The 24,546-nt window shown below is 44.9% G+C and overlaps 1 protein-coding gene across 6 annotated transcripts in view; it reads right to left on the bottom strand.

The window, feature by feature from the left end:
* The window catches only part of CHD1 (chromodomain helicase DNA binding protein 1), a 621,819-nt gene that overhangs the window by 40,328 nt on the left and 556,945 nt on the right, over nt 1–24,546 (bottom strand). For all 6 annotated transcript variants that reach the window (XM_033962744.1, XM_033963070.1, XM_033962661.1 and 3 more), the window contains 2 exons: nt 10,602–10,698; nt 10,329–10,383 (listed from right to left, as the gene is read on the bottom strand). In XM_033962744.1, the coding sequence (XP_033818635.1) occupies nt 10,329–10,383; nt 10,602–10,698 (152 nt within the window). The remainder of the gene's footprint in view (nt 1–10,328; nt 10,384–10,601; nt 10,699–24,546) is intronic.

The raw sequence follows: 24,546 nt of genomic DNA, 5'->3' as shown, positions 1-24,546 counted from the left end.
GGGAACTGGGCCCTGACTGAGGAGTCCTGAATGAACAGGCAGCTTGAGACACCTGCTTCTGCAGATACACCAGATCCGCCTACCATGGCCAATGAGGCCAGTCCGGAGCAACCAGTATTATCAGACCCTGGTGGCTTGTGACTCTGTGGATGATCCGACCCACCATAGGAACCTATAGAGTAGTTTCTCTGTGGGCCAGGGCTGAACCAAAGCATCCAGCCCTGCACTTCCTAGTTCAGCTCTTTGACTATAGAAGAGATCCACTTTTGCATTCTAGGCTGAGGCCATGAGATCCATTTCCAATCTTCCCCAGCACCGCACAATGAGGTTGAATGCTCTCTGGAACATGGACCACTCCCCCAGATCCAGTTTGCCTGCTTAACAAGTTGGCTTGGATGTTCTCTATTCCTAAATAAGCCCCTCACATTCAATAACGTCAAAATAATATAATAATAAATATGGAAAAGCAAAAAAGTATAAATGTCAGAAATAGACTTATAAACAATTTACAAAACTTTATTCATTTCAGAAATATTATAATATGAAAAGTATCATTAACTTAATAAAACTATTATAAAATCAGTATAAAGATTTATAAGAGACTCAAGCCCCACTAGCAAAAACTGTAAGCTTCATGATCATAAATGAAAAAGGGATCCCAATAGCAAAAATTTCCACCCTTTGAACACTATTAAATCTAGAAAATATCATCTATATAAACCAAAAAGAGTGCTCGGAAACCAAAGCATCAATAGTAGAATAAATAGATACAATTTTAAATGTATAAAACAAACATGTATGGTAGCATAACAGCTTAAAAGATGCAAAAACGATTACATTCAATAATAGTTACATACAGAGCAAACACAGGCAGAAAAAACACATGAAAGGGTCACCTAACAATCAAATGAAAATATCATGCAAAAATAAAGAGTTCAATCAGGTAAAAAGTGAAAACAAGTTCAGGCAAAATCCAAACAAAAAAAGTTTAAAGCAAATGTCCTGAAAACAAAGCAAGTAAAAAAAAAAAGAACCAAAGAATGAAACAACGTTTGCGTGGCGACGGCGAGTCTTATCTCTGATGAGCCCAGCTTTGACTTCCTGCCTGTGGCGTTTCTTCCTTTTGAAAAAGAAAGCTTGAAACACGGCCTGTGTCAAGGAAGAAGGAAAGAGGAAGAATGAGTTAAGAAGAATGTTCATGACTCTGATTTAGAACTGCCCCTCTTGCTCATGGGCTTCTTGACTGTGAACTTCTGGTGTATCCGTGGTGGTCCCTTACCTTACGTCAAAGACTTTAGTATACAGGATGTTCAGTCCTAGGATTTTCAGTCCTAGGATTCTAAGAACTTTGTTTCTTTCTTTGGAGTCGAGGAAGAGGTCAAATCCATCCTGAAGAGCCTCTCCACTGAAAGTAGACGCCATTTAAGGGCTCGAGGTTGACGAATAGCACAGCGCTTGCACAACTTCGGATGATGGTCTGGCCCAAGGCACTTGAGGCACCTACTGTGTGGGTCTGTGATAGAAATCGCACGCTGACACTGGCTACACTTCTTAAAGCCTGTTGTTGGCCGGGACATAGGAAGAAAAACAGCTGCTGCAAGGTCTTAGTAAAATAAATACAGCGATTCATGAAGAAAAATAACACAAACCGTGGTGAGAGAAGGCACAAAGTAAGCAAATTAAACGCAGAGAGTCAAAGACGGACTTCTCGGCTCCACGGAAAACTGAGAACTGAGGAGATGCGCCCTGTGATGGGCGGGAAGGCACTCGCGCATGCGCGGTGCGGCTGACTCAAAACTTCTAGTTTCTACAAGCAAGTCTGCTTGCAAGGCTTCCGCATCGAGGCTCTGTCAGTGATGTAACCCATATGTGAGAATGGGCTGCCTGCTTGTCCTGGGATAAACAGGTGAACCTGTATGCCCATCCTGCGAAGGTGAGCTACCACCACAACCATCACCTTGGTAAAGTTACATGTGGCCATGGCCAATCTGAAAGGCAGCGCCACAACTGGGAGGGCTCCTAGAGAACATGGAATTTCAGATATTTTCTGTGATCTGGAGAAATGGGAATGTCAAGATATGCCTCAGCTAAATCCAGATAAGATATATTTTATTATTTTAATATTTGTATGTTAGATTGTATGTGTTTGTATTTTTGTAAACCGCTTAAGGTTTAAGCGGGTTAGAAATTTTTTTAAATAAATAAATTCCCCTGGAGCTACCACCATAAGAACATAAGAATTGCCGCTGCTGGGTCAGACCAGTGGTCCATCGTGCCCAGCAGTCCGCTCACGCGGCAGCCCTCAGGTCAAAGACTAGTGCTCTAAACGAGTCCAGTCTCACCTGCGTACGTTCCAGTTTAGCAGGAACTTGTCCAGCTTTGTCTTGAAACCCCGGAGGGTGTTTTCCCCTATAATAGACTCCGGAAGAGATGATGACTAACCCGATCATCTCCATGCAGAAACATGGAACTCTTAATGTCTCATTTACTGACTTTAGGTCCAAGATAGGCTTCCAATCTTCTGTGCCTTTCTTGGGCACTATGAGTATTATGGCTTATCTGTCAGAGCTCAATGAGTCTTTGAGAACTGGTTCTATGGCTTGAATGTTCAAGAGTTGTTGGACTGTCGCTCGGACCCTGGACTCCTTTTCTGGCATCTGGATGGGGAGTCAAGGAACAGATCTGGAGGGGTGTGAAAAAACTCAATCTTGTGCCCCTCCCAAATAACATTCAAAGCCCAGAGGTCTGATACCATTCCCTTCAGAAAACTGACAGTCTCCCGCCAATGAAAGGAGGCATGGCAGTCAACCTGACATAATTGTTGCTTTTTGATGGCTGAGCCGCTGTGTGACCCAGAGGGTTGTTGGTGTCTGTAGCTGCCAAATCTCTGTCTGAACCCTTGGAAAGGTCTCCGGGAAGAGGACCCAGAGTAGAACTGGCGGGATCGTCAAGAGGAACAAAAACTGCCTTTGCCGCCCCCGGTGGAATGTCAAATTCTGCTGTCTGGTAGAGATTTGAGACAGTGATTCACCACGCTGGCCCTTAAAGAGTAAACTGCTTAGAATAGCCTTGGAGGCTGAATTGCCCACTCACTGTCTAGTCTAGAGAATCCGGTGCGCAGAAACGGCATAAGCAGACATCTTGCTCATGACTCTGATGATATCATAAAATGCCTCAACCACATAATCTACTCCCTCCATAATCAAATGGCTCCATTTCTGAAGGACTACGCCGCAACCTGGTATGACAGGCTTGTGCCACAAAGGAGGCATCCCCTGTAGCTTTGATACCCAAAGCCAGTGCTTCAAACTCTTAAGGACCCCATCCACCTTGCAATCCTGTGCATCCTTCAGCATCACCCCTTCCTTGCTATAAAGGGAGGTACGCTTACTCACTTGAGCTACTGCGGAATCCACATTTGGTTGCAAAAACAGCTGTTGGAAGTCTGGAGTCATAGGAGAGAGACTGGACATAGCTTTTGCCACCTTTAGGAAGCCTTCTGGAGACTCCCATTGGTTAATGACTAATGAGATGATGTCCAGATGAGTTGAAAAGAAGGTAGTCTGTGCACGTGCACCGCTCATAACAGAACACTGGGAGGTAGAGGGCTATTTTGGGTCCAACTTCAATTCAGAGAGTGTCCAAAATGACATGTAAAACAGTGACAGACTTGAAAAGATGGCACACTGAGGGACTGTCACCCTGACCTCTGGCTCCAGCCCCTAAATCATCCAAGGACACAGTTGATCCTTGTGATAATGAAAGAATGGAAAGAGACTTCCAGTCCTCCCAGTCTTGCTCCAAATGGTCACTGATGCTCACTTCTTTAAAGATGTTTTCAATTCCAAATGCTAACCCACCTAAGAATTAATATCTTATCATTCCCTCTGTAATTTCCTCACTTGAGCACAGTATATTAAAGTATCTTCTTGTCCAGTTTGTCTGTCTTGACTAGATTGTAAGCTATTTTGAGCAAGGACTGTCTTTTCTGTGTTCTGATGTACAGTGCTGCATGTGTCTAGTAGCACTATATAGAAATAATTATTAGTAATAGTACTGACACTTGGACCTGGCTTATTCCGAGGGTGGAAGTCTGCTTTTGATTGAACTCTCCATGTATCATCAGTGCAGACATGAAGGCTGCCAAACAAGTGGAGAAGGCTTCATCCAAGGCGAGGCAAATGATGGGATGTATCAATAGAAGCTTCGTCAGCCGCAAACCTGAAGTCATAATGCCACTGTATAGAACCATGGTGAGACCTCATCTAGAGTACTGTGTGCAATTCTGGAGGCCACATTACCGTAAAGATGTGATTCGAGCTGAGTCGGTCCAGCGAATGGCCACTAGGAAGGTCTCTGGACTCAAGGGTCTCTCATACGAGGAAAGACTGGGCAAATTGCAGCTGTACTCTCTAGAGGAGCGCAGGGAAAGGGGTGACATGATTGAGACTTTTAAGTACGTCACAGGTCGTGTCGAGGTAGAAAACGATATATTCCTTCCCAAGGGACCCTCGGTCACAAGGGGGCACCCGCTCAAACTCAGGGGAGGGAAATTTAGAGGTGACATCAGGAAGTATTTCTTCACAGAAAGAGTGGTGGATCACTGGAACAAACTTCCGATGCAGGTAATCAAGGCCACAAGCGTGCTCGACTTTAAGAATAAATGGGACATCCACGTGGGATCCCTACGTGGGTCGAGCAGCACTCAGACTTAATGGGGTGGGCCAGTAGAGTGGGCAGACTTGATGGGCTGTAGCCCTTTTCTGCCGTCACCTTTCTATGTTTCTATGTTATGTATTGGTGCTGGTTCACTCTCAGGCAGCACAGCGCACTCTGGGACTGTCAAATAGGCTTTCAACAAGAGATTGACAATCTGAAAACCCCTGGACAGGTGGCCCTAAGAACCCCTGCAGGACCCCTGACTGGGGTAGATGGACCTCTACCGCTTCCACGTGCTTGTGTTTCGCAGCCTCTTTGTGTGTGGTTTCGGAATGGGATCTCTTCCCTGTTGGCCAGGCTTTATGGGGTTCTCCCATCCTGAAAGACTCTAAGGAGGCTGAGCCTTAAGCTCCCGCCCCTTCCTCCCACACCCAGAGACACGTAGAACACTCTCGCTCATCTGCTGACAAAGCTGTGCGAAAAAGGCATGAAACAAAGGCAGATTAGTCTGGGGAATCCATTGCAGATGATCCCTGGGCAAAATGAGGGGTTTTGAGGCAGAGGGAAGCCTTTGAATAAAAGATCAATAAGAAATCTAAGATGTCCGCCGTCAGTAAAATTGTGTCAAAAACGACCCGTGGAAGCATTGCTGAAAAACAAAAAACATTGAATAAGTTGTTTTAGAGATGATGGTGGTGGTGGTGGTAGATGATACACACACACACACACCTAACTCTTAACCCCAGAAACCCTCGGCTCTACCTTTTTCTAACACTCCCCCCCCCACCCCACCAATTTCCTCGTAGGGAATAAAAGGATGGTTTCTGGTGTCTGTTTGTCAGCTTGCAGCAGCCTGCCTCAGAGACTATCTGGAAACAAATCCACCACAGGAAATCTGGCTGCCGGTCAGGAGGACTCTGCCCAACAACTCTGAATACCAAGAATCCACAGAGTGTGTCGGAGAGAGATAATTTGCAGTTGGCTCTCTGATACCCAAAGGGTTGTTAGACAGGGGACCCACAACCTGCACTCAAGTATCTGATAAATCAGTAGGCGAGCTTTGGATGGATGACAAAGCAGGCTGGCTCCACAGGTACTCCCTTAGCATGTGAGCAGCAGCCCATCCTCATGTGTCTGCGTCCTTTCCCTGGCGAAGTAAGCCCAAGAAGGGGGACCTCTGGGCACCGAATCCATGAAAAAAGAAGAGACAGACAAAAAGACCTGAAAATAATAAAAAGGAAGCAGAACAGATCAGAACACACCTTCTCAGTTCATTTGCAAAAGGAAAAACTGAAGAGGGCACTATTTTCCACTGGTGAAGGGGAGGAATTGAAAGATATGAGTGACACGCTTCTGCAAAATTCATGACTATAGGTCAGTGGTAGACAAACTCATTAGTCAAAAGAGCCAAAGATCAGCAGTACAACGATTAAGATTTCTTTTGAGAGCCATACCCCGCGCCCACTTGCGCTATGACAATCCGACTGACACCCCGCTCGCCCGCACGTAGTCGAAATCGATTTGTGGCAGAGCCTAGAGAATGACACGGGGAAAAAATTTGTCTCCATCCCCACCCTGTCCTGAGCTAGGTCCCTGTTCCCGCAAACCATCTGATCCCTTCCACACAAGCCTCGAATAGTTTTATACTGAACTTATTATATTAAAGCATAAAAAGAAACAATATTCTGTACAATTGCCAATTTATAAATCAGCATCTTCTCCCCACTCTCTCTTCCCCATTTCCCTTCAGCGTCCTCAGCCCACTCTCTCTCCACTTCCCTTCAGCGCACGCACCTAAAAACAAGCAAGCAATTTTTAAATCATTTTCATTCTATTCATTCATAGAAATTAAAGTATAAATAATGCCAGTCACATAACAAAACATGATTTTACAAAAATAATTCCCTGCACAGTCAAGCCTGCAAGGATTACTAGATGTCTTTCAGCAACTCCCCTCCCTCCCCCTTACCTTCGTGGCCAAGCTGTTAGGATGGGAGGATATAAGAGAAGTAGAAAGACAGTGGTCTAAGCTGAAAGGAGCGATAAAAATGGCTACGGACCTTTATGTGAAGAAAATCAATAAAAACAAGAGAAAAAGGAAGCCGATATGGTTCTCCAACCTAGTGGCTGAGAAAATAAAGGCGAAAGAGTTGGCGTTCGTGAAATATAAAAAAAACCAAGAAGAGGAGAGCAGAAAGGACTTCAGAGTGAAACTGAAAGAAGCCAAGGGAGAGATACGTCTGGCGAAAGCACAGGCGGAAGAACAAATGGCTAAAAATGTAAAAAAGGGAGACAAAAATTTTTTCATATATATTAGTGAAAGGAGGAAGATGAAAAATGGAATTGCTAGGCTAAAAGATGCTGGGAACCAATATGTGGAAAGTGATGAGGAGAAAGCGAATGTGCTAAACAAATACTTCTGTTCTGTGTTCACAGAAGAAAATCCTGGAGAAGGACCGAGATTGTCTAGCAAAGTTACACGAGAAAATGGAGTAGATTCTGCGCCGTTCATGGAGGAGGGTGTTTATGAGCAACTTGAAAAACTGAAGGTGGACAAAGCGATGGGACCAGACGGGATCCATCCCAGGATACTAAGGGAGCTCAGAGAGGTTCTGGCGAGTCATATTAAAGACTTGTTCAACAAATCTCTGGAGACAGGAGTGATTCCTGGGGATTGGAGGAGAGCGGATGTGGTCCCTTTTCATAAAAGTGGTCACAGGGATGAAGCAGGAAACTACAGGCCGGTGAGCCTCACTTCAGTTGTTAGAAAAATAATGGAAGTTTTGCTGAAAGAAAGGATAGTGTACTTCCTTGAATCTAATGGGTTACAGGATCCGAGGCAACATGGCTTTACAAAAGGTAAATCTTGCCAAACGAACCTGATTGAATTTTTTGATTGGGTGACCAGAGAGCTGGATCGAGGACATATGCTACATGTAATTTACTTGGATTTCAGCAAAGCCTTTGATACAGTTCCTCATAGGAGGCTGTTGAACAAACTTGAAGGGCTGAAGTTAGGACCCAAAGTGGTGAACTGGGTCAGAAACTGGCTGTCGGACAGACGCCAGAGGGTGGTAGTTAATGGAAGTTGCTCGAAGGAAGGAAAGGTGAGTAGTGGAGTCCCTCAGGGATCAGTGCTGGGGCCAATCCTGTTCAATATGTTTGTGAGTGACATTGCTGAAGGGTTAGAAGCAAAAGTGTGCCTTTTTGCAGATGAAACCAAGATTTGTAACAGAGTAGACACCGAAGAGGGAGTGGAAAATATGAAAAAGGATCTGCAAAAGTTAAAGGAATGGTCTAATGCCTGGCAACTAAAATTCAATGCAAAGAAATGCAGAGTAATGCATTTGGGGATTAATAATAGGAAGGAACCGTATATGCTGGGAGGAGAGAAGCTGATATGCACAGACGGGGAGAGGGACCTTGGGGTGATAGTGTCCGAAGATCTAAAGGTGAAAAAACAATGTGACAAGGCAGTGGCTGCTGCCAGAAGGATGCTGGGCTGTATAAAGAGAGGCGTAGTCAGTAGAAGGAAGAAGGTGTTGATGCCCCTGTACAGGTCATTGGTAAGGCCCCACTTGGAGTATTGTGTTCAATTTTGGAGACTGTATCTGGCGAAGGACGTAAGAAGACTTGAGGCGATCCAGAGGAGGGCGACGAAAATGATAGGAGGCTTGCGCCAGAAGACGTATGAGGAGAGACTGGAAGCCCTGAATATGTATACCCTAGAGGAAAGGAGAGACAGGGGAGATATGATTCAGACGTTCAAATACTTGAAGGGCATTAACGAAGAACAAAATCTTTTTCAGAGAAAGGAAAATGGTAAAACCAGAGGACATAATTTGAGGTTGAGGGGTGGTAGATTCAAAGGCAATGTTAGGAAATTCTACTTTACGGAGAGGGTGGTGGATGCCTGGAATGCGCTCCCGAGAGAGGTGGTGGAGAGTAAAACTGTGACTGAGTTCAAAGAAGCGTGGGATGAACACAAAGGATCTGAATCAGAAAATAAGATTAAATATTGAACTAGGCCAGTACTGGGTAGACTTGCACGGTCTGTGTCTGTATATGGCCGTTTGGAGGAGGATGGGCTGGGGAGGGCTTCAATGGCTAGGAGGGTGTAGATGGGCTGGAGTAAGTATTAACAGAGATTTCGGCAGTTGGAACCCAAGCACAGTACAGGGTAAAGCTTTGGATTCTTGCCCAGAAATAGCTAAGAAGAAAAAATTAAAAAATTTAAATTGAATCAGGTTGGGCAGACTGGATGGACCATTCGGGTCTTTATCTGCCGTCATCTACTATGTTACTAAGTCAAAATGATCTACCAAACAATAAAATTTAAAAAAACACAAAGCACACTGTAAGCAGAGAAAATGTTAATTATCATTTATATTCAGGGGGAGGGGGGGAGGGTGTTCAAAGAGGTCAAGGCAGATGACTTTAAAATATGCAGTCACCTCAGTAACAACTATACAAAAATAGATAAATATACCCTCTCCCTTTTTACTAAACCGCGATAGCGGTTTTTAGCGCAGGGAGCTGCACTGAATGCCCTGCGCTGCTCTCGATGCTCATAGGCTCCCTGCGCTAAAAACCGCTATTGCGGTTTGGTAAAAAGGGGCTATAGTACAAAATATAGACAGCAGATATAAATTCTCAAAACCAACACAATTTGATCACTAAATTGAAAATAAAATCATTTTTCCTACCTTTGTTGTCTGGTAATTTCATCAGTCTCTGGTTGCACTTTATTCTTCTGACTGTGCATCCAATATTTCTTCCCTTCTTTCAGCCTCCTGTATGCTTCCTCTCCTCCAGACCTCATTCCCTCCCCCAACTTTTTCTTTCTTTCACCCTGCCCCCCTTCTTTCTTTTTTTCTCCATGCCCCCTTTCTTTCTGTATGTCTGTCTTTCTCTCTCCATGCCCCCTTTCTGTCTGTCTCCCTGTCTTTCTTTCTGTCTCCATGCCCCCCCTTTCTTTCTCCCTGTCCTTTCCCAAGCCACAGCCACTGGAGAACAGGCCGCCACCGCCATCGTGGAACAGGCCGCCGCCGAGTTCTGAGCTCTCTCTGCTTCCCTTCCCCGTAAAAAGGATGCAGAAGCGCCGGGTCGACCATCTTTCACCACCCGACGTCAATTATGACGTCGGAAAAGAAGTTCTGGGCCAACCAGGCACTGATTGACATTGGGTGGCGAAAGTTGGTTGGCCCGGTGCTTCAATGTCCTTTTTATGGGGAAGGGAAGCAGGTTGGGCACCCCTGCTCTAGCTAGCTGAGCCGCGAGCCACACTCAAGTAGCTAAAGAGCCACATGTGGCTCGTGAGCCGCGGTTTGCCGACCACTGTTATAGGAGGACAACAGCTTCAGAACAGAATCCTAAGCAACATAACTTTCCTTCTTTCAACTTCATATAAGGATTATTTGTCCTTGAAATGCAGAATAAGCAAAGAAAAGATAACACATTTAAGATCTGTTTTTTGATTCTTCAAGCTGGAGATTAATTGCATCGAAAACCAATATCTCATAGTTTGTATGTTCAGCACAATCCTATATATTCCAATAAATCAGTAACAACTACTACATACTATCAGATCATAATCTATATACAAGATGGTTCGCATAATGTCCAAAGGAACCAATCATTCTATAGTTTTAATTCTATGACTCTCTTACCTGAATTTCTAACTGTATAACTGTTCACACTGCTGCTGATATTCTGGTCATTGTGCTGTTCAAATATAAAAACATAAACCATAGTCATAATTACAGTTCTGAAACTGGGGTAAAATAATTTTTAAAAATTTCCTCATTGAAACCATAAGCAATATATATGCTTGTAAAATCTCCCTATTTACTTCACTAATTACATTCACTTGTCATAATACTGTATGCTAACGTGTTTAAGCTTTCATTAGTCTATTAGCTTAATTCTAACAAAACTGTTACCTGAGATTCTTGTCGCTTTTTGATTGCATGTTTGTATAGTTTGTGCAGCTTTCTTGCATCAAATTCTGTAAACTTTGACACAAATATCCATAAATTTCTAAAAGAAAAACAATTTATAAGCTTACTCTTCTTGCAAACTCAAACACATTATAGAACAGACATACAGTGATAATAAAAATAAATGTGGTGGACAAGAACAGGCTTTCAGCATCAATTTCCAATGACCTTTAAGTGTGTTTTAAAAAAAGGGAACAATGCATACAGGAAAGCTGAATTTACACAAATTCAGCCAATGCAAAACACTAGGGGGCAATTCTAGTGCACAGTAAAACCTATTATATGATGGAATTTATGCTCTGTTATAGAATACTAGCATAAAAAGAGATTATGGTATGTTCTTACCTTGATAATATATTTTTCAGTAGATAGGGTGAGACATTCTCTAGACAAGTGGGATATCTCCCAATGGCTATGTGCCATATACAGAAAGAATCCACTCTGGATTTTTTCTGTGAATCTCCTCTACTTCACTGGAAGCTCTACAACCACATGTAGTTAATACCCAAGCACAAAGAGCTCCAAGGAAAGTACGTGAAGTAGGGACCCCAAGGGAACATTCCCCAAAATCAACTTCTGCTCAACAAAGGAACCTAAGAGCATCAACTCCAAAACAGCTAACAAAGGCATCAAAGGAGCTCAGGAAAGACCCCCTGCGTGCACATAAACATAAATACAGAATTCTTCAAAACTTCAAAGGTCTGACTGGCATCCAAGAACGACTTGGAGAAGCATACTGTAAAAAGAATGAGACAGTAGGCAGATGCAGGAAGGACAGGGTGGGAGTCCTCACCTATCTACTAGAAAAGATATTATCAAGGTAAGAACATACTGATTGGATCGCTGTTGGCCGATTGTCGACCAGCGATCAATGCGCTACCAAGTTTGCATGCAAATGATGTGCACAGAGGTGCACATCATTTGCATGCAAACTCAACAGATCAATCGCTCAGTGAATGATTGACACATGTAGCAGTGACAAGGGAAGCAGCCTCCTGTCACTGCTGTTAGGGCTTCTATTTTTTTTTTTTAAATGGCAGGCAAATCTGCCCCATTACATTTTTTTTTTTAATGACAGGCAAATCTGCCCCATAAAAAAAAGCCCCCCTTTGCTGATGGCCTACCCAACAACCCCTTCTCGGCAGCAAAAATGGCAGGCGGGATGCCTACAGTATGTTTCAAGATTAAGACTGGTAATTGAAATCACCCATTATTATATCATTGCCCAATTTGCCAGCTTCCTAAGCTCTGTAAATATTTCTTTATCTCAAGTTTATTCAGGGTTTCTAATCCACATATTTTACAATGCATTCTAAGTGCAATCTAGCCAAGGGAAAGGGATATAAATTATAGTTACAGACAATAAAGAGTGTGGTACAATGGTTAAAGCTACAGTCTCAGCACCCTGAGGTTGTGGGGTCATATCCCATGCTGCTCCTTGTGACCCTGACTCCTGAGCATAGAGTGGGCAGAGCGAGCCATAGCTCAGGCCACTAGTAGACCCAAGTCAGGGGAAGCCTCCTGGGCTAAGATAAGAACCTGCAGCGCAGCATGGATATGGAAGGTTTTTTGGAGGCCTCTTAGTGCCCGACATCATAGAGTGGAAGTAGACTCAGAACCAACTGGATCAGGAGATGACATGCTCAGCACCTCCAACGCATGAGAAATAAGGGATTGGAGATCCTCTTTATGGAAGGGCATCATCACCATAGGTTATCCTCTTCCTCAGAAGGGAGCTCAATCTCCTCCAGGGGATCAGACAACAAGAGGCACTAAATTCCTCACAAGGGAGCATCAGACTAGTGGTCCGATGGCAAAGCAACTCATTGAGCTTCCATATGTGTTCTCTTTGGCTGGTGACCCACTATTTCCCCAGAGGGGTCCCTCAAAGGAGGCAGAGAAGAGGGGCCGCTTTGACCGAAAGGCCCGATGCGTAAGGAGGGCAAACTTTGGGAAAACAGAGTGTCCAAAGAGGTCTGGGCCAAAAGATACCCCAAATGTTTCATTTAGCCCCCTACAACTCAGAGAGGGCCAAAAACCACTGCTTGAAAGGAACCCTGCTCAGGATATCCCAAGAATCAGGTGCTGGCACTTCAAAGATGGCCCCTTGGGCACATGTTCTGAGAACAGCACCATTGAAGCCCACCAAAACCTCTTCACGCAGCCCTGCTAAAGCTAGCACTGAGAGGAAGCATCAGGTGAAGCCCCAGTATAAAATGTGCAAAGGACTGATGCTACTCTCTGGCTCCTATACCAGGGGCAGTGCTTTACCATTTCTGCTTGGGACTGACTTACAGATGATAAAATCAAAACACATATACCTACACACCAAGATTTCACTGGCAGAGCTGCAAAAGAACCGGTGCCAAATATGGCTGCCCATAGCGGGATCCGGCAATTACCAGCTTCCTCCAAGCTGCCACAGCTCCTTTTTTTGTTTTGGTAGGCTGATAAAAGAGGCAGGAGTGGAAGAGTTGTGGTTTTTTTTTTTTTTTAAGATAAGGTCAAGCCAGCTTCACCAAAGAAGGAACAAAGGCAGTGACAGTGATGGGGAAAGGGCAGGGACCTAGTATCACCAGGTGTACAGGACGATAAATCCACCACAAATCAAAAGCAAAACACAAACAGTGGAGGAGCTGCATCAGCAAATGGCAATCCATAGCCCCTGCTCAACTTGGTCTGAGGGAACAGGCCAAGAGCTAGGAGCCAGCACTAGAGAAAACTGCACAGGCTATGCCCAACCACCTGCTAAGATAGAGAGAATACTGAAGAGAGGCTGTGGCACAGGATCCTTACGGCAGAGCACTTTGTTCTCTATCTCCATCAGCTGGTAGATGGACATAACCCATAATCTAATCTAATCTAATCTAAACCTTAAGTTTATATACCGCATCATCTCCATGAGTGTCTGGAGTGATCTCTGGGACATAATGGAAATGGTATTCTGAAGTCAGATACTTGTCTGCTTGTATTAGGAACCCATGGATTCTGGTTTTTTTCACTTGAATTTCGGCAGTTTATGATTTTTACTTATTCCTGAGGCAATCTACTCAAAACTGTGGGTAGATTTAGTTCATTACATACAAGTAGCTGCACATCATCGCAGATATAGAATTTTGTGTCCATCAACCAAAGCAGCTTGGCTACAAGCTTGAAGTAGATATTGAATAAAATAGGTGACAGTATGGTTCCCTGTGACACCCCACACAGTTCATTACCCAAGATGATGTGATGCGGTTGAACAGAACTTCTTGTTGTCTGGCTGGCAAATTGGATCTGAACCATGCAAAAAAGCATGCTACTGATGCCTCTTTCTGTCAGCCATGTAATGATATTACATTCCACGATGTTCAAAGCTGCTGACAAATCCAAAAGTACAATTGAGGCAGATTTTCTATTGCATTTTCTGTGGAGATCATCAGGCAGGGAATACAAGAACTTCTTTTGTTCCAAACACAAGTCTGAAGCCAGCTTGACATAACTATACTCTGTTCTGAGCCTCAGTACAAGGAAGCATTACTAAAAAAGTAAGTAAATGAGAAGTACCACTTACTCTAAGAGCTTGCAATGTTGTAGATACTGAGAGGCAGAAAAAGCCATTGAGCCTGAGAAGGCAAAGGAACACACAGAACGAGAGGCTAAGGCCCACTGGCACTTTGAGAGCGAAGTTCTTTCTACAAAGATATCAAAACTCAGTGATACTGCTAACATGGGAAAGATTGCCAGACTGAAGTATCGCAGTGAGAATGAAGCTGAAAACTACTGAGATTGAGAGGCTGACCTCTACTGGTGACAGTGAGATTAAGCAGCAACCTCTAGAGAAATGCTGAAACCCACCCTATTGCTAAAAGATAAAGAATAAATACAGTTAAAACGGAGGATGAAACCAAGAAGACGCTGAGAAACAAGCACTGTCAGTATGGAAAAGCTAAAGCAGCTCCACCTCAAATAAGCTACAAGAATCTGAAAATGTGAGAAGAAACAGCTGATATTTTGTGAAAATAAACCTTAATTGTTTTAATAATTGTTTTATAACTTTGTATTTTTATTCTCTAGTGTAATATCATTGTGTAAACCGCCATGAACTTATGGTTTGGCAGCATATAAAAATAAGCTATTATTATTAATAATGCTTTAGACTCAATAAAGAGGAGCTCAGTCTATGAGACTACAGCGGCACTGATGAGGCCAGAGAATCAGAGCAGCTGAATCTTCAAGGTGGATCACAAATTGAGCAAGCTAAACACAGCTGACTCCTTGAAGTCTATGAATCTATGATAGTTGATGTTAAAAAAAAAAAAATAGTACAGCTGATTCTGTGAGGATAAGCAAAGTTGGTTTTCTGAAGCTAAAGCCGAAAAGATTGTGGAAGGATCAGGTACATAGAGTTTGTGCAACAACACACTGCTGATTTAATAAGTTAAAGCTCAGTCAAAACTACAAAGATGTGCCTACCTAAAGATATTAGAAAAAAATCCAGCTGTTATGAGAACACTAAAGGCAGACTTTCTGAGGATATGAACAAGCCATTTTGTGACATTAAGTTTAGCTGATGCTAGGCAGCCAAGTCCAACTGATACTTTGAGAATAATCCCAGCCAAATCTGGGAGGCCAAGTGCAGATGATTCTGTTGATCATACAAGTCTAAGTTGAAATGATTACATGAGGCCAAATATGGCCAATTAAAGGATAATGTCCAGAAGATTACATGCAGCTTTGAAACATGATGGGCAGCTAAAGTCAAATTGCCCATACAGTCTGCCCATCTGTAGCATCCACCATCTCCTACTCTCCCTAAGAGATCCCACATGCTTGTCCCATGTTTTCTTGAATTCAGATACAGCCTTTGCCTCTACCACCTCTACCGGGAAACTATACCACACATCTATCACCCTTTCTGTAAAAAATTATTTCCTTAGATTACCGTATTTTCTCGCATATAACGCGCGCGTTATACGTGGTTTTTACGTACCGCGCATACCCTTGCACGTTATACGCGTGAGCGCGTTGTACAAAATTTTTTTTTACATAGTTCCCCCCCGACGTCCGATTCACCCCCCCCTGCAGGACCGCTCACACGCACCCGCACCCCCACCCCGAAGGACCGCTCGCACGCACTCCCACTCGCAGCCGCACCCCCACCCTGAAGGACCGCTCGCACCCCACAGCCTCCCGACCCCCCCCCCATCATGTAGAAGCTCCTACCGGTGTCCTGCTGCTTCCTCTTGGCGGTCCCGACACCCGACACGATCGGGGCAAGAGGGAGCTCAAGCCCTCTTGCCCCAGCCAACCGCGGCACCCCCGACACAATCGGGGCAAGAGGGAGCTCAAGCCCTCTTGCCCCAGCTGATCGGGGCAAGAGGCAGCTCAAGCCCTCTTGCCCCCCTGACTCCCCGACACGATCGGGGCAAAAGGGAGCCCAAGCCCTCTTGCCCCGCCGACTCCCCAACTCCCCGACAATATCGGGCCAGGAGGGAGCCCAAGTCCTCCTGGCCCTGGCGACCCCCCCCCCTAGTTGTTCGGGCCAGGAGGGAGCCCAAACCCTCCTGGCCACGGTGACCCCCTACCCCCACCCCGCACTACATTACGGGCAGGAGGGATCCCAGGCCCTCCTGTCCTCGACGCAAGCCCCCCTCCCCCCAATGACCGCCCCCCCCAAGAACCTCCGACCGCCCCCCAGCCGACCCGCGACCCCCCCTGGCCGACCCCCACGACACCCCCACCCCCCTTCCCCATACCTTTGTGTAGTTGGCCGGACAGACGGGAGTCAAACTCGCCTGTCCGGCAGGCAGCCAACGACGGAATGAGGCCGGATTGGCCCATCCGTCCCAAAGCTCCGCCTACTGGTGGGGCCTAAGGCGCCTGGGCCAATGAGAATAGGCCCGGGAGACTTAGGTCCCACCTGGGGGCGGGGCCTGAGGCACAGGAGCTCCCTCTTGCCCCGATCGTGTCGGTGGTGCCGTGGTTGGCTGGGGCAAGAGGGCTTGAGCTCCCTCTTGCCCCGATTGTGTCAGGGAGTCGGGACCGCCAAGAGGAAGCAGCAGGACATCGGTAGGAGCTTCTACATGATGGGGGGGGGGTCGGGAAGCTGTGGGGGTGCGAGCGGTCCTTCAGGGTGGGGGTGCGGGTGCGTGCGAGCGGTCCTTTGGGGTGGGGGTGCGGGTGCGTGCGAGCGGTCCTTTGGGGTGGGGGTGCGAGCGGTCCTACGGGGGGGGTGAATCGGACGTGGGGGGGCATCAGGCTTTCAGGGTGGGGACAGGACTTCAAGGGGGAGAGGAGAGTCGGGGCGGGCGAAAGGAGAGTCGGGCAGCACGCGCGGTATATAAAAATTTCTGTACATAAATTTGTGTTTTTCGCGTGCTATACCCGTGTGCGCGTTTTACACGGGTGCGCGTTATCTACGTGAAAATACGGTACTCCTCTTAACTTAATCCTATGCCCTCTCATTCTGAAGCTTCTTTCAAATGAAAGAGACTCGCCCCACGTGAACTTATGTCACATAGGTACTTAAATGTCTATCATATCTCCCCTCTCTCACCTTTCCTCCAAAGTATATATATTGAGACCTTTAAGTCTGTTCCCATATGCTTTATGATGAAGACCATCCTGTTTATACCATATTTCTGCGAAAATAAGACAGTGTCTTATATTAATTTTGGGCCCCAAAAAATGCACTAGGTCTTATTTTTGGGGTAGGGCTTATTTTTTTTCATGTACATGATCATCTCTCCCTTCCTCTTTCCTTTCTCTCCCCTACATGTGCAGCATCTTTCCTCCCCTCTCACCCATCCTCTTGTGCCTTCCCTCTGCAGTATCTTTCTATCCCTCCCTCCTGTGCAGCAGAACCCTTGCCCAGCTTCTATTCTTCCCTCCCATCCCTCGTGCAGCAGAATCCTAGCCCAGCTTCTATCCTTCCCTCATAAGCAATGCCTCTGCTGGGTCAGACCCGAGGTCCATCGCGCCCAGCAGTCCGCTCACGCGGCGGCCCAACAGGTCCAGGACCTGTGCAGCAATCCTCTATCTATACCCCTCTATCCCCTTTTTCAACAGAAAATTGTCCAATCCTTTCTTAAACCCCATTACCGTACTCTGCCCTATTACGTCCTCTGGAAGCGCATTCCAGGTATCCACCACCCGTTGAGTAAAGAAAAACTTCCTAGCATTTGTTTTGAATCTATCCCCTACCAATTTTTCCGAATGCCCTCTTGTTCTTTTATGTTTTGAAATTTTGAAGAATCTATCTCTCTCTACTTTCTCTATGCTCTTCATGATCTTGTAGGTTTCTATCATGTCTCCTCTGAGTCTCCGCTTTTCCAAGGAGAAGAGCTCTAGCCTCTCCAGTCTTTCAGTGTATGAAAGGTTTTCCATGCCCTTAATCATTCGTGTCGCTCTCCTCTGGACCCTCTCAAGTATTGCCATATCCTTCTTGAGGTACGGTGACCAATACTGAACACAGTACTCCAGGTGCGGGCGCACCATTGCCCGATACAACGGCAGGATGACTTCTTTTGTTCTGGTCATAATACCATTTTTAATAATACCCAACATTCTGTTTGCCTTCTTCGCGGCTGCTGCGCATTGCGCCGTTGACTTCATTGTTGTATCCACCAGTACACCCAAATCTCTTTCAAGGTTACTTCCCTCTAATACTAATCCCCCCATTTGGTAGCTGAACATCGGGTTTTTTCTCCCTATATGCATGACCTTGCATTTCCCTACATTGAATTTCATCTGCCATTTATTCGCCCACTCCTCCAGTTTGTTTAGGTCCCTTTGTAGATCCTCACACTCTTCCGTAGTTCTAACCCTTCTACAGAGTTTAGTGTCGTCCGCAAATTTTATAACTTCACATTTCGTCCCCGTTTCCAGGTCATTTATAAATATATTGAACAGCAGCGGTCCAAGTACAGACCCCTGCGGAACTCCGCTCGTGACTTTCCTCCAGCCCGAGTAGTGACCCTTCACTCCAACCCTCTGTCTCCTGCCTGCCAACCAGTGTTTGATCCATCTGTATACGTCCCCTTCCACCCCGTGGTTCCACAGCTTCCTAAGCAGCCGCTCATGGGGTACCTTGTCAAAGGCCTTTTGGAAGTCAAGGTAAATGATGTCTAAAGGTTCCCCTTTGTCCAACTGGCTGTTTACCCCCTCAAAGAAGTGCAGTAAGTTTGTTTGGCACGATCTTCCCTTGCAGAAGCCATGTTGGCTCGCTTTCATCAGCCCATTTTTTTCGATGTGCTCACAGATGCTGTCCTTTATCAGTGCTTCTACCATCTTGCCTGGAACCGATGTCAAACTTACCGGCCTATAGTTTCCCGGGTCTCCTCTTGACCCCTTTTTAAAGATAGGTGTAACATTTGCTATCTTCCAGTCCTCCGGAATCTCTCCAGTTTTCAAGGATAGGTTGCAAACTCTTTGGAGTATTCCCGCTATCTCGTTTCTTAGTTCTTTTAGTACCCTAGGGTGGATTCCGTCCGGGCCTGGTGATTTGTCGCTTTTCAATCTATCTATCTGTTGGAGGACATCCTCATGGCTCACCTCTATTGCTGACAGTTTTTCTTCTTGGTCACCATGGAAGATCACGTCGGGTTCCGGTACACTGGATGTGTCCTCGCTTGTGAAGACTGACGAGAAGAACTTGTTTAACCTGTCGGCTACCTCTTTTTGCTCCTTTATCACTCCCTTTTTGTCTCCATCATCCAACGGTCCTACTTCCTCCCTCGCTGGTTTCTTCCCCTTAACATATCTGAAGAATGATTTGAAGTTTTTTGCTTCCCTGGCCAGTTTCTCTTCGTATTCTCTTTTCGCTCTCCTAACCACTTGATGACATTCTCTTTGGCGTTTCCTGTGTTCATTCCAGTTTTCCCCAGTTTGGTCCTTTTTCCATTTCCGGAATGATTTTTTCTTGTCTCCTATCGCTTTCTTCACCTCGTCGTTTATCCATGCGGGGTTTTTTGTTCGGTTTTTTTTGCACCCTTTTCTAAATCTGGGGATGTACATATGTTGTGCTTCTTGCACTGTGCCCTTGAATAGAGACCAGGCTTGCTCTACCGTTTCTGTTTTCCTTGAGCTGTTTCTAAGTTTTTTTTTAACCATTGCTCTCATAGCATCATAGTTCCCTTTCTTGAAGTTGAACGTTGTCACTGTGGTTCTCTTCCCTTTTGCTGTACTTACTCCTAATTTGTACTGGATCATGTTGTGATCGCTGTTTCCTAGTGGTCCTACTACTTCCACTTCTTTTGCAGGTCCCCCTATTCCGTTGAGGATTAGGTCAAGAGTGGCATATCCTCTTGTTGGTTCCTTGACAAGCTGATCCATAAAGCAGTCCCTCACAGCCTCTAGGAATTCTGTTTCCCTCGCACAGTTTGAGTTTCCAATATTCCAGTTAATCCCGGGGTAGTTAAAATCTCCCATTACTGTCACATTACTGTTGTTGCCTTCCCGCCTCAGTTCTGCTGCCAGATCTTTGTCGTTTGCTTCCGTTTGTCCCGGTGGACGATAGTATAGACCCAATCTTATGTCAAGGCCACTTTTTCCTGGTAATTTGACCCATAATGACTCCAGTCCTTCCGCCTTTGGTTCTATATCCACTCCGGACGAGGGAATGGTGTCTTTTATGTATAGTGCTATTCCTCCACCCCTCTTATGGGTCCTGTCTCTTCTATAGAGTTTGTACCCTGGCAGCACTACGTCCCACTGGTTATCCTCATTCCACCATGTTTCCGTGATTCCAATGATGTCTAGGTTTTCTTTTTTGGCTATGGCTTCTAATTCTCCCATTTTGGTCTTTAGGCTCCTTGCATTAGCGTACAAGCAATTTAAGTCCTGGTCTTTTCTTTTCTCTGCTGGTTTTACATGTGTTTTGCTTCTCTTACCTTCCCCTAGTTGGGCTGCCAGTCCCTCATTTCTGTTCCTTTCTTCCTCATTTTTTGGTGTATCTTTTCTGTTCTTTTCTTCCTCATGTTTTGGTGTATCTTTTTCGTCTGCAACCTGATTTCCTGATCTCTCCTGTTCCTCTAAGTTTATCTGTTTGCCCTTTTTGTTGGTCAACAGCTTCTGTTGTTCGTCTCTTGCCTGTTCCCAGCATTTTTCCCGCTCAGTATCTTCTTTGGATACTCTTGTCCGAACCGTCGACGTCAGGTCGATTATCGGCTTTCCCCTTCTTCTCAGTTTAAAGCCTGCTCAATTCCTCTCTTGACGTTGTTTGCTAGCAGTCTCGTTCCTGCCTTGCTCAGGTGTAGTCCGTCCCTCCTGAAGAGCTTGTTCTTCCCCCAAAAAGTTGTCCAGTTTCTTACAAAAAGGAATCCTTCTTCTTCGCACCATCTCCTCAACCAAGCGTTTATTGCTTGTAGCTCGGTCTGCCTCTTCACGTCTGCCCTCGGTACTGGCAGAATCTCTGAGAATGCTATCTTCTGTGTCCTCAGCTTCAGTTTCCTTCCTAGGATCTTGAACTGTTCAATTAGGGTAGTCCTGCTGTAATTTCTCCTGCTTTGCAGCCTCCTCTGTCGGGGAATTCCCTCTGCCGCATCATTGATGATGTTATCAGTAACACAGCAAAAGGAAGGCCCCGGCAGAAGGCCGCCAAGTAGCCTGTTTAGATTGATGCCGGCCCGACGCTGCTCTAGAGGGAGGTATGGCAAAGGACAGTACAATACATTACAATGCAATCTTTATTTGGGTAACTATGACATTTTAATATTAAATGAGTTTGAATGGGGGAAAATGAAAGGCTTTAGGAGACATTAGAGTTCTTTGTGTATATAACTTGTTGCTAGCACCAAGCCAGCTTCCCTTACTGTCAAACTTGCAACCCTTAGGACCTTTGCATTTCCTAGTTGAACACACAAACTTCAACTAACTTTTCAGCGGTCGGCGGGGTTCAGATGGGAGGGAGGGAAGGATGGAGGGTCAGCGGGGGTTCGGCTGCGCGGCGGGGGAAAACACTGCTGCCAGTGACTAGAGCTTATTTTCAGGGGTAGAGCTTATATTAAGACCTACCACAAAAACCATGCTAGGTCTTATTTTCGGGGAAACACAGTATCTTTTTGAAGGTGCAGTCTCCAGAATTGTACACAATATTCTAAATGAGGTCTCAGCAGAGTCTCATACAGTAGCATCAATACCTCATTTTTTCCAATAGATATCACCATTTCCTCTTCAACCTGTTTGGCCACCTTAAGATCATCACATACTATCACACCCAAGTCCCGCTCCTCTTTCATGCACAAAAGTTCTTTACTCCTTAAACTGTACCATTTCCTTGAGTTTTTGCAACCCAAATTCATGACATGCGTTTTTTAGCATTAAATCTAAGTTGACAAATTTCAGACTATTCTTTAAGCTTTGCTAGGTCCTTTCTCATGTTATTCACACAATTAGGGGTGTCTACTATATAGATTTTGGTATAATCCACAAAGAGGCAAGTCTTACCTGACAGTCCCTTCAGCAATATCACTTACAAAAATGTTAAAAAGAACAGGCCTAAGAACCAAACCCTGAGGCACACTACTGGTAACATTTTTCCACAGAGTGATCTCCACTGACCACTACCTTTAGTCCACAGGATACTGTGAGGAAAGCACATATGGTTCCATAAGGCTAAATTCAACTGAACTGAAAGAAGGCATCTTCCATTGATTCTATGCAAGAAAGCATGCCTGTGGGAAGAAAGAGCTGGGACTAGAAGTTAAGGCTAGATGAATCTGAGAAAATAAGTGTGACTGAGTCAACGAGGCTAAGTACAACCAAATCTGAAAGACTAAGCAAAGTATGTAAGCTAAGACAAGACAGAGCCTATGAAGATGAGCTTCAACTGAGTGTATGAGATCAAGCATAGCTGTATCCATGAAGATAAACACAGCTTCATCTGTGAGGTGAAAAACAGCTAAGTCTAAGAAAAGAAACCCAGGAAAGATGGTGAGGTTAATCACAGCTCAGTCTGCAAAAGCAAAAATATTTGAGATAAACATAACTTAGTTTGTGCAGGTAAGCCCAGCTGAGATTGGAAAAATTAAAATACCTGATCCAGCTCAGTAAATTACTGTCAAACCAAAGTAAAACACTACAGACTGGATAAGGGTAAGAACATAATAGCCTTACTGGGTCAGATCAATGGTCCATTGTGCCCAGTAGCCCGTTCTCACAGTGGCCAATCCAGGTCCCTAGTACCTGGCCAAAACCCAAAGAGTAGCAACATTCCATGCTACCGATCTAGGGCAAGCAGTGGCTTCTCCCATGTCTCTCTCAATAACCAACTATGGACTTTTCCTCGATGAAATTGTCCAAACTTTTACGAAAACCAGCTATGCTATCTGCTCTTACCATGACCTCTGGCAATGTGTTCCAGAGCTTAATTATTCTCTAAGTGAAATAATATTTCATGCTATTGGTTTTAAAAGTTCCCTGTAATTTCATTGAGTGTACCCTAGTCTTTGTAATTTTTGACGGAGTGAAAAATCAATCCACTTGTACCCATTCTACTCCAACTCATAATTTTGTAACTTCAATCATATCTCCCCTCAGCTGTCTCTTTATCAAGCTGAAGAGCCCTAACCTAACCTTTTAGTCTTTCTTCTTATGTGAGGCATTCCATCCCCTTTATCATCTTGGTCACTCTTTTTTGAACCTTTTCTAGTGCTGCTATATCTTTCTTGAGATAAGGAGACCAGAATTGAATGAAAAAGCCCAGGTGAGATCGCATCATAGAGCAAGATAGAGGCATTATAACCTTCTTGGTCTTGTTAACCATCCCCTTTTTAATAATCCCTAGCATCTTGCTTGCTTTTTTGGCCGCTGCCATAAATTGGATGGAAGGTTTCATCGTATTGCCTACAAAGACACCCGGATCCTTTACTTGGGTGCTTACCTCCAAGTTGGACCCTAGCATCTGGTAACTGTGATTTGGGTTATTCTTCCCAATGTGCATCACTTTGCATTTGTCTACATTAAATTTCATCTGCCATTTGGATACCCAGTCTTCCAAATTCCTAAGGTCTGCCTGCAATTTTTCACAATCTGCATGCATTTTACTAACTTTGAACAGTTTAGTGTCATCTGCAAATTTAATCACCTCACTCGTCGTTCCAATTTCATAGATCATTTATAAATAAGTTAAATAGCACCAGTCCCAGTATAGATCCCTGCGGCACTCCACTGTTAACTCTCCTCCATTGAGAAAAATGACCATTTAACCGTACCTTCTGTTTTCTATCCGATAAACAATTCCTAATCCATAACTGAACTTTGCCACCTATCCCACGACTCTTAAGTTTCTCAGGAGCCTTTCAGGAGGAACTTTGTCAAAAGCTTGCTGAAAATCGAGATACACTATATCAGTGGTCTCAAACTTGCGGCCCAGGGACCACATGTGGCCCGTCAGGTATTATTTTGAGACCCTCGGTATTTTATCAATCACAAAAGTAAAATAAAACAGTTTCTTGATCATATGTCTCTTTAGCTATAAATTACAATATTATTATAAAGACTTAGCCAAAAGGAAAGAATTATAAACTATACAGAGTTTACCTCATGCATAAGAACATAAGAACATAAGCAGTGCCTCCGCCGGGTCAGACCATAGGTCCATCCTGCCCGGCAGTCCGCTCCCGCGGCGGCCCAAACAGGTCACGACCTGTCTGAATCACCAGAAGGGGCTCCCCTGCCTCCTTGGCTTCCCATTGAAGTCCCATCTTCCCATCGAAGTCCTAACCCTCCGGTCTTGCGCATGCACGACCTGGTTGGGCTTCTATACTTATTAGCTTTCTATACTTGTGTTACATCCCAGCTCCTCCCTCAGTATCCCACGATCCCTTTATCCCTCAGGAATTCGTCCAATCCCTGTTTGAATCCCTGTACCGTACTCTGCCTGATCACTTCCTCCGGTAGCGCATTC

The sequence above is a fragment of the Geotrypetes seraphini genome, chromosome 1, assembly GCF_902459505.1.
Source record: "Geotrypetes seraphini chromosome 1, aGeoSer1.1, whole genome shotgun sequence".
Classification (NCBI taxonomy): domain Eukaryota; kingdom Metazoa; phylum Chordata; class Amphibia; order Gymnophiona; family Dermophiidae; genus Geotrypetes; species Geotrypetes seraphini.
The sequence above is the reverse complement of the archived record's forward strand: the minus strand, read 5'-3'. Positions and strand labels throughout refer to the sequence as shown.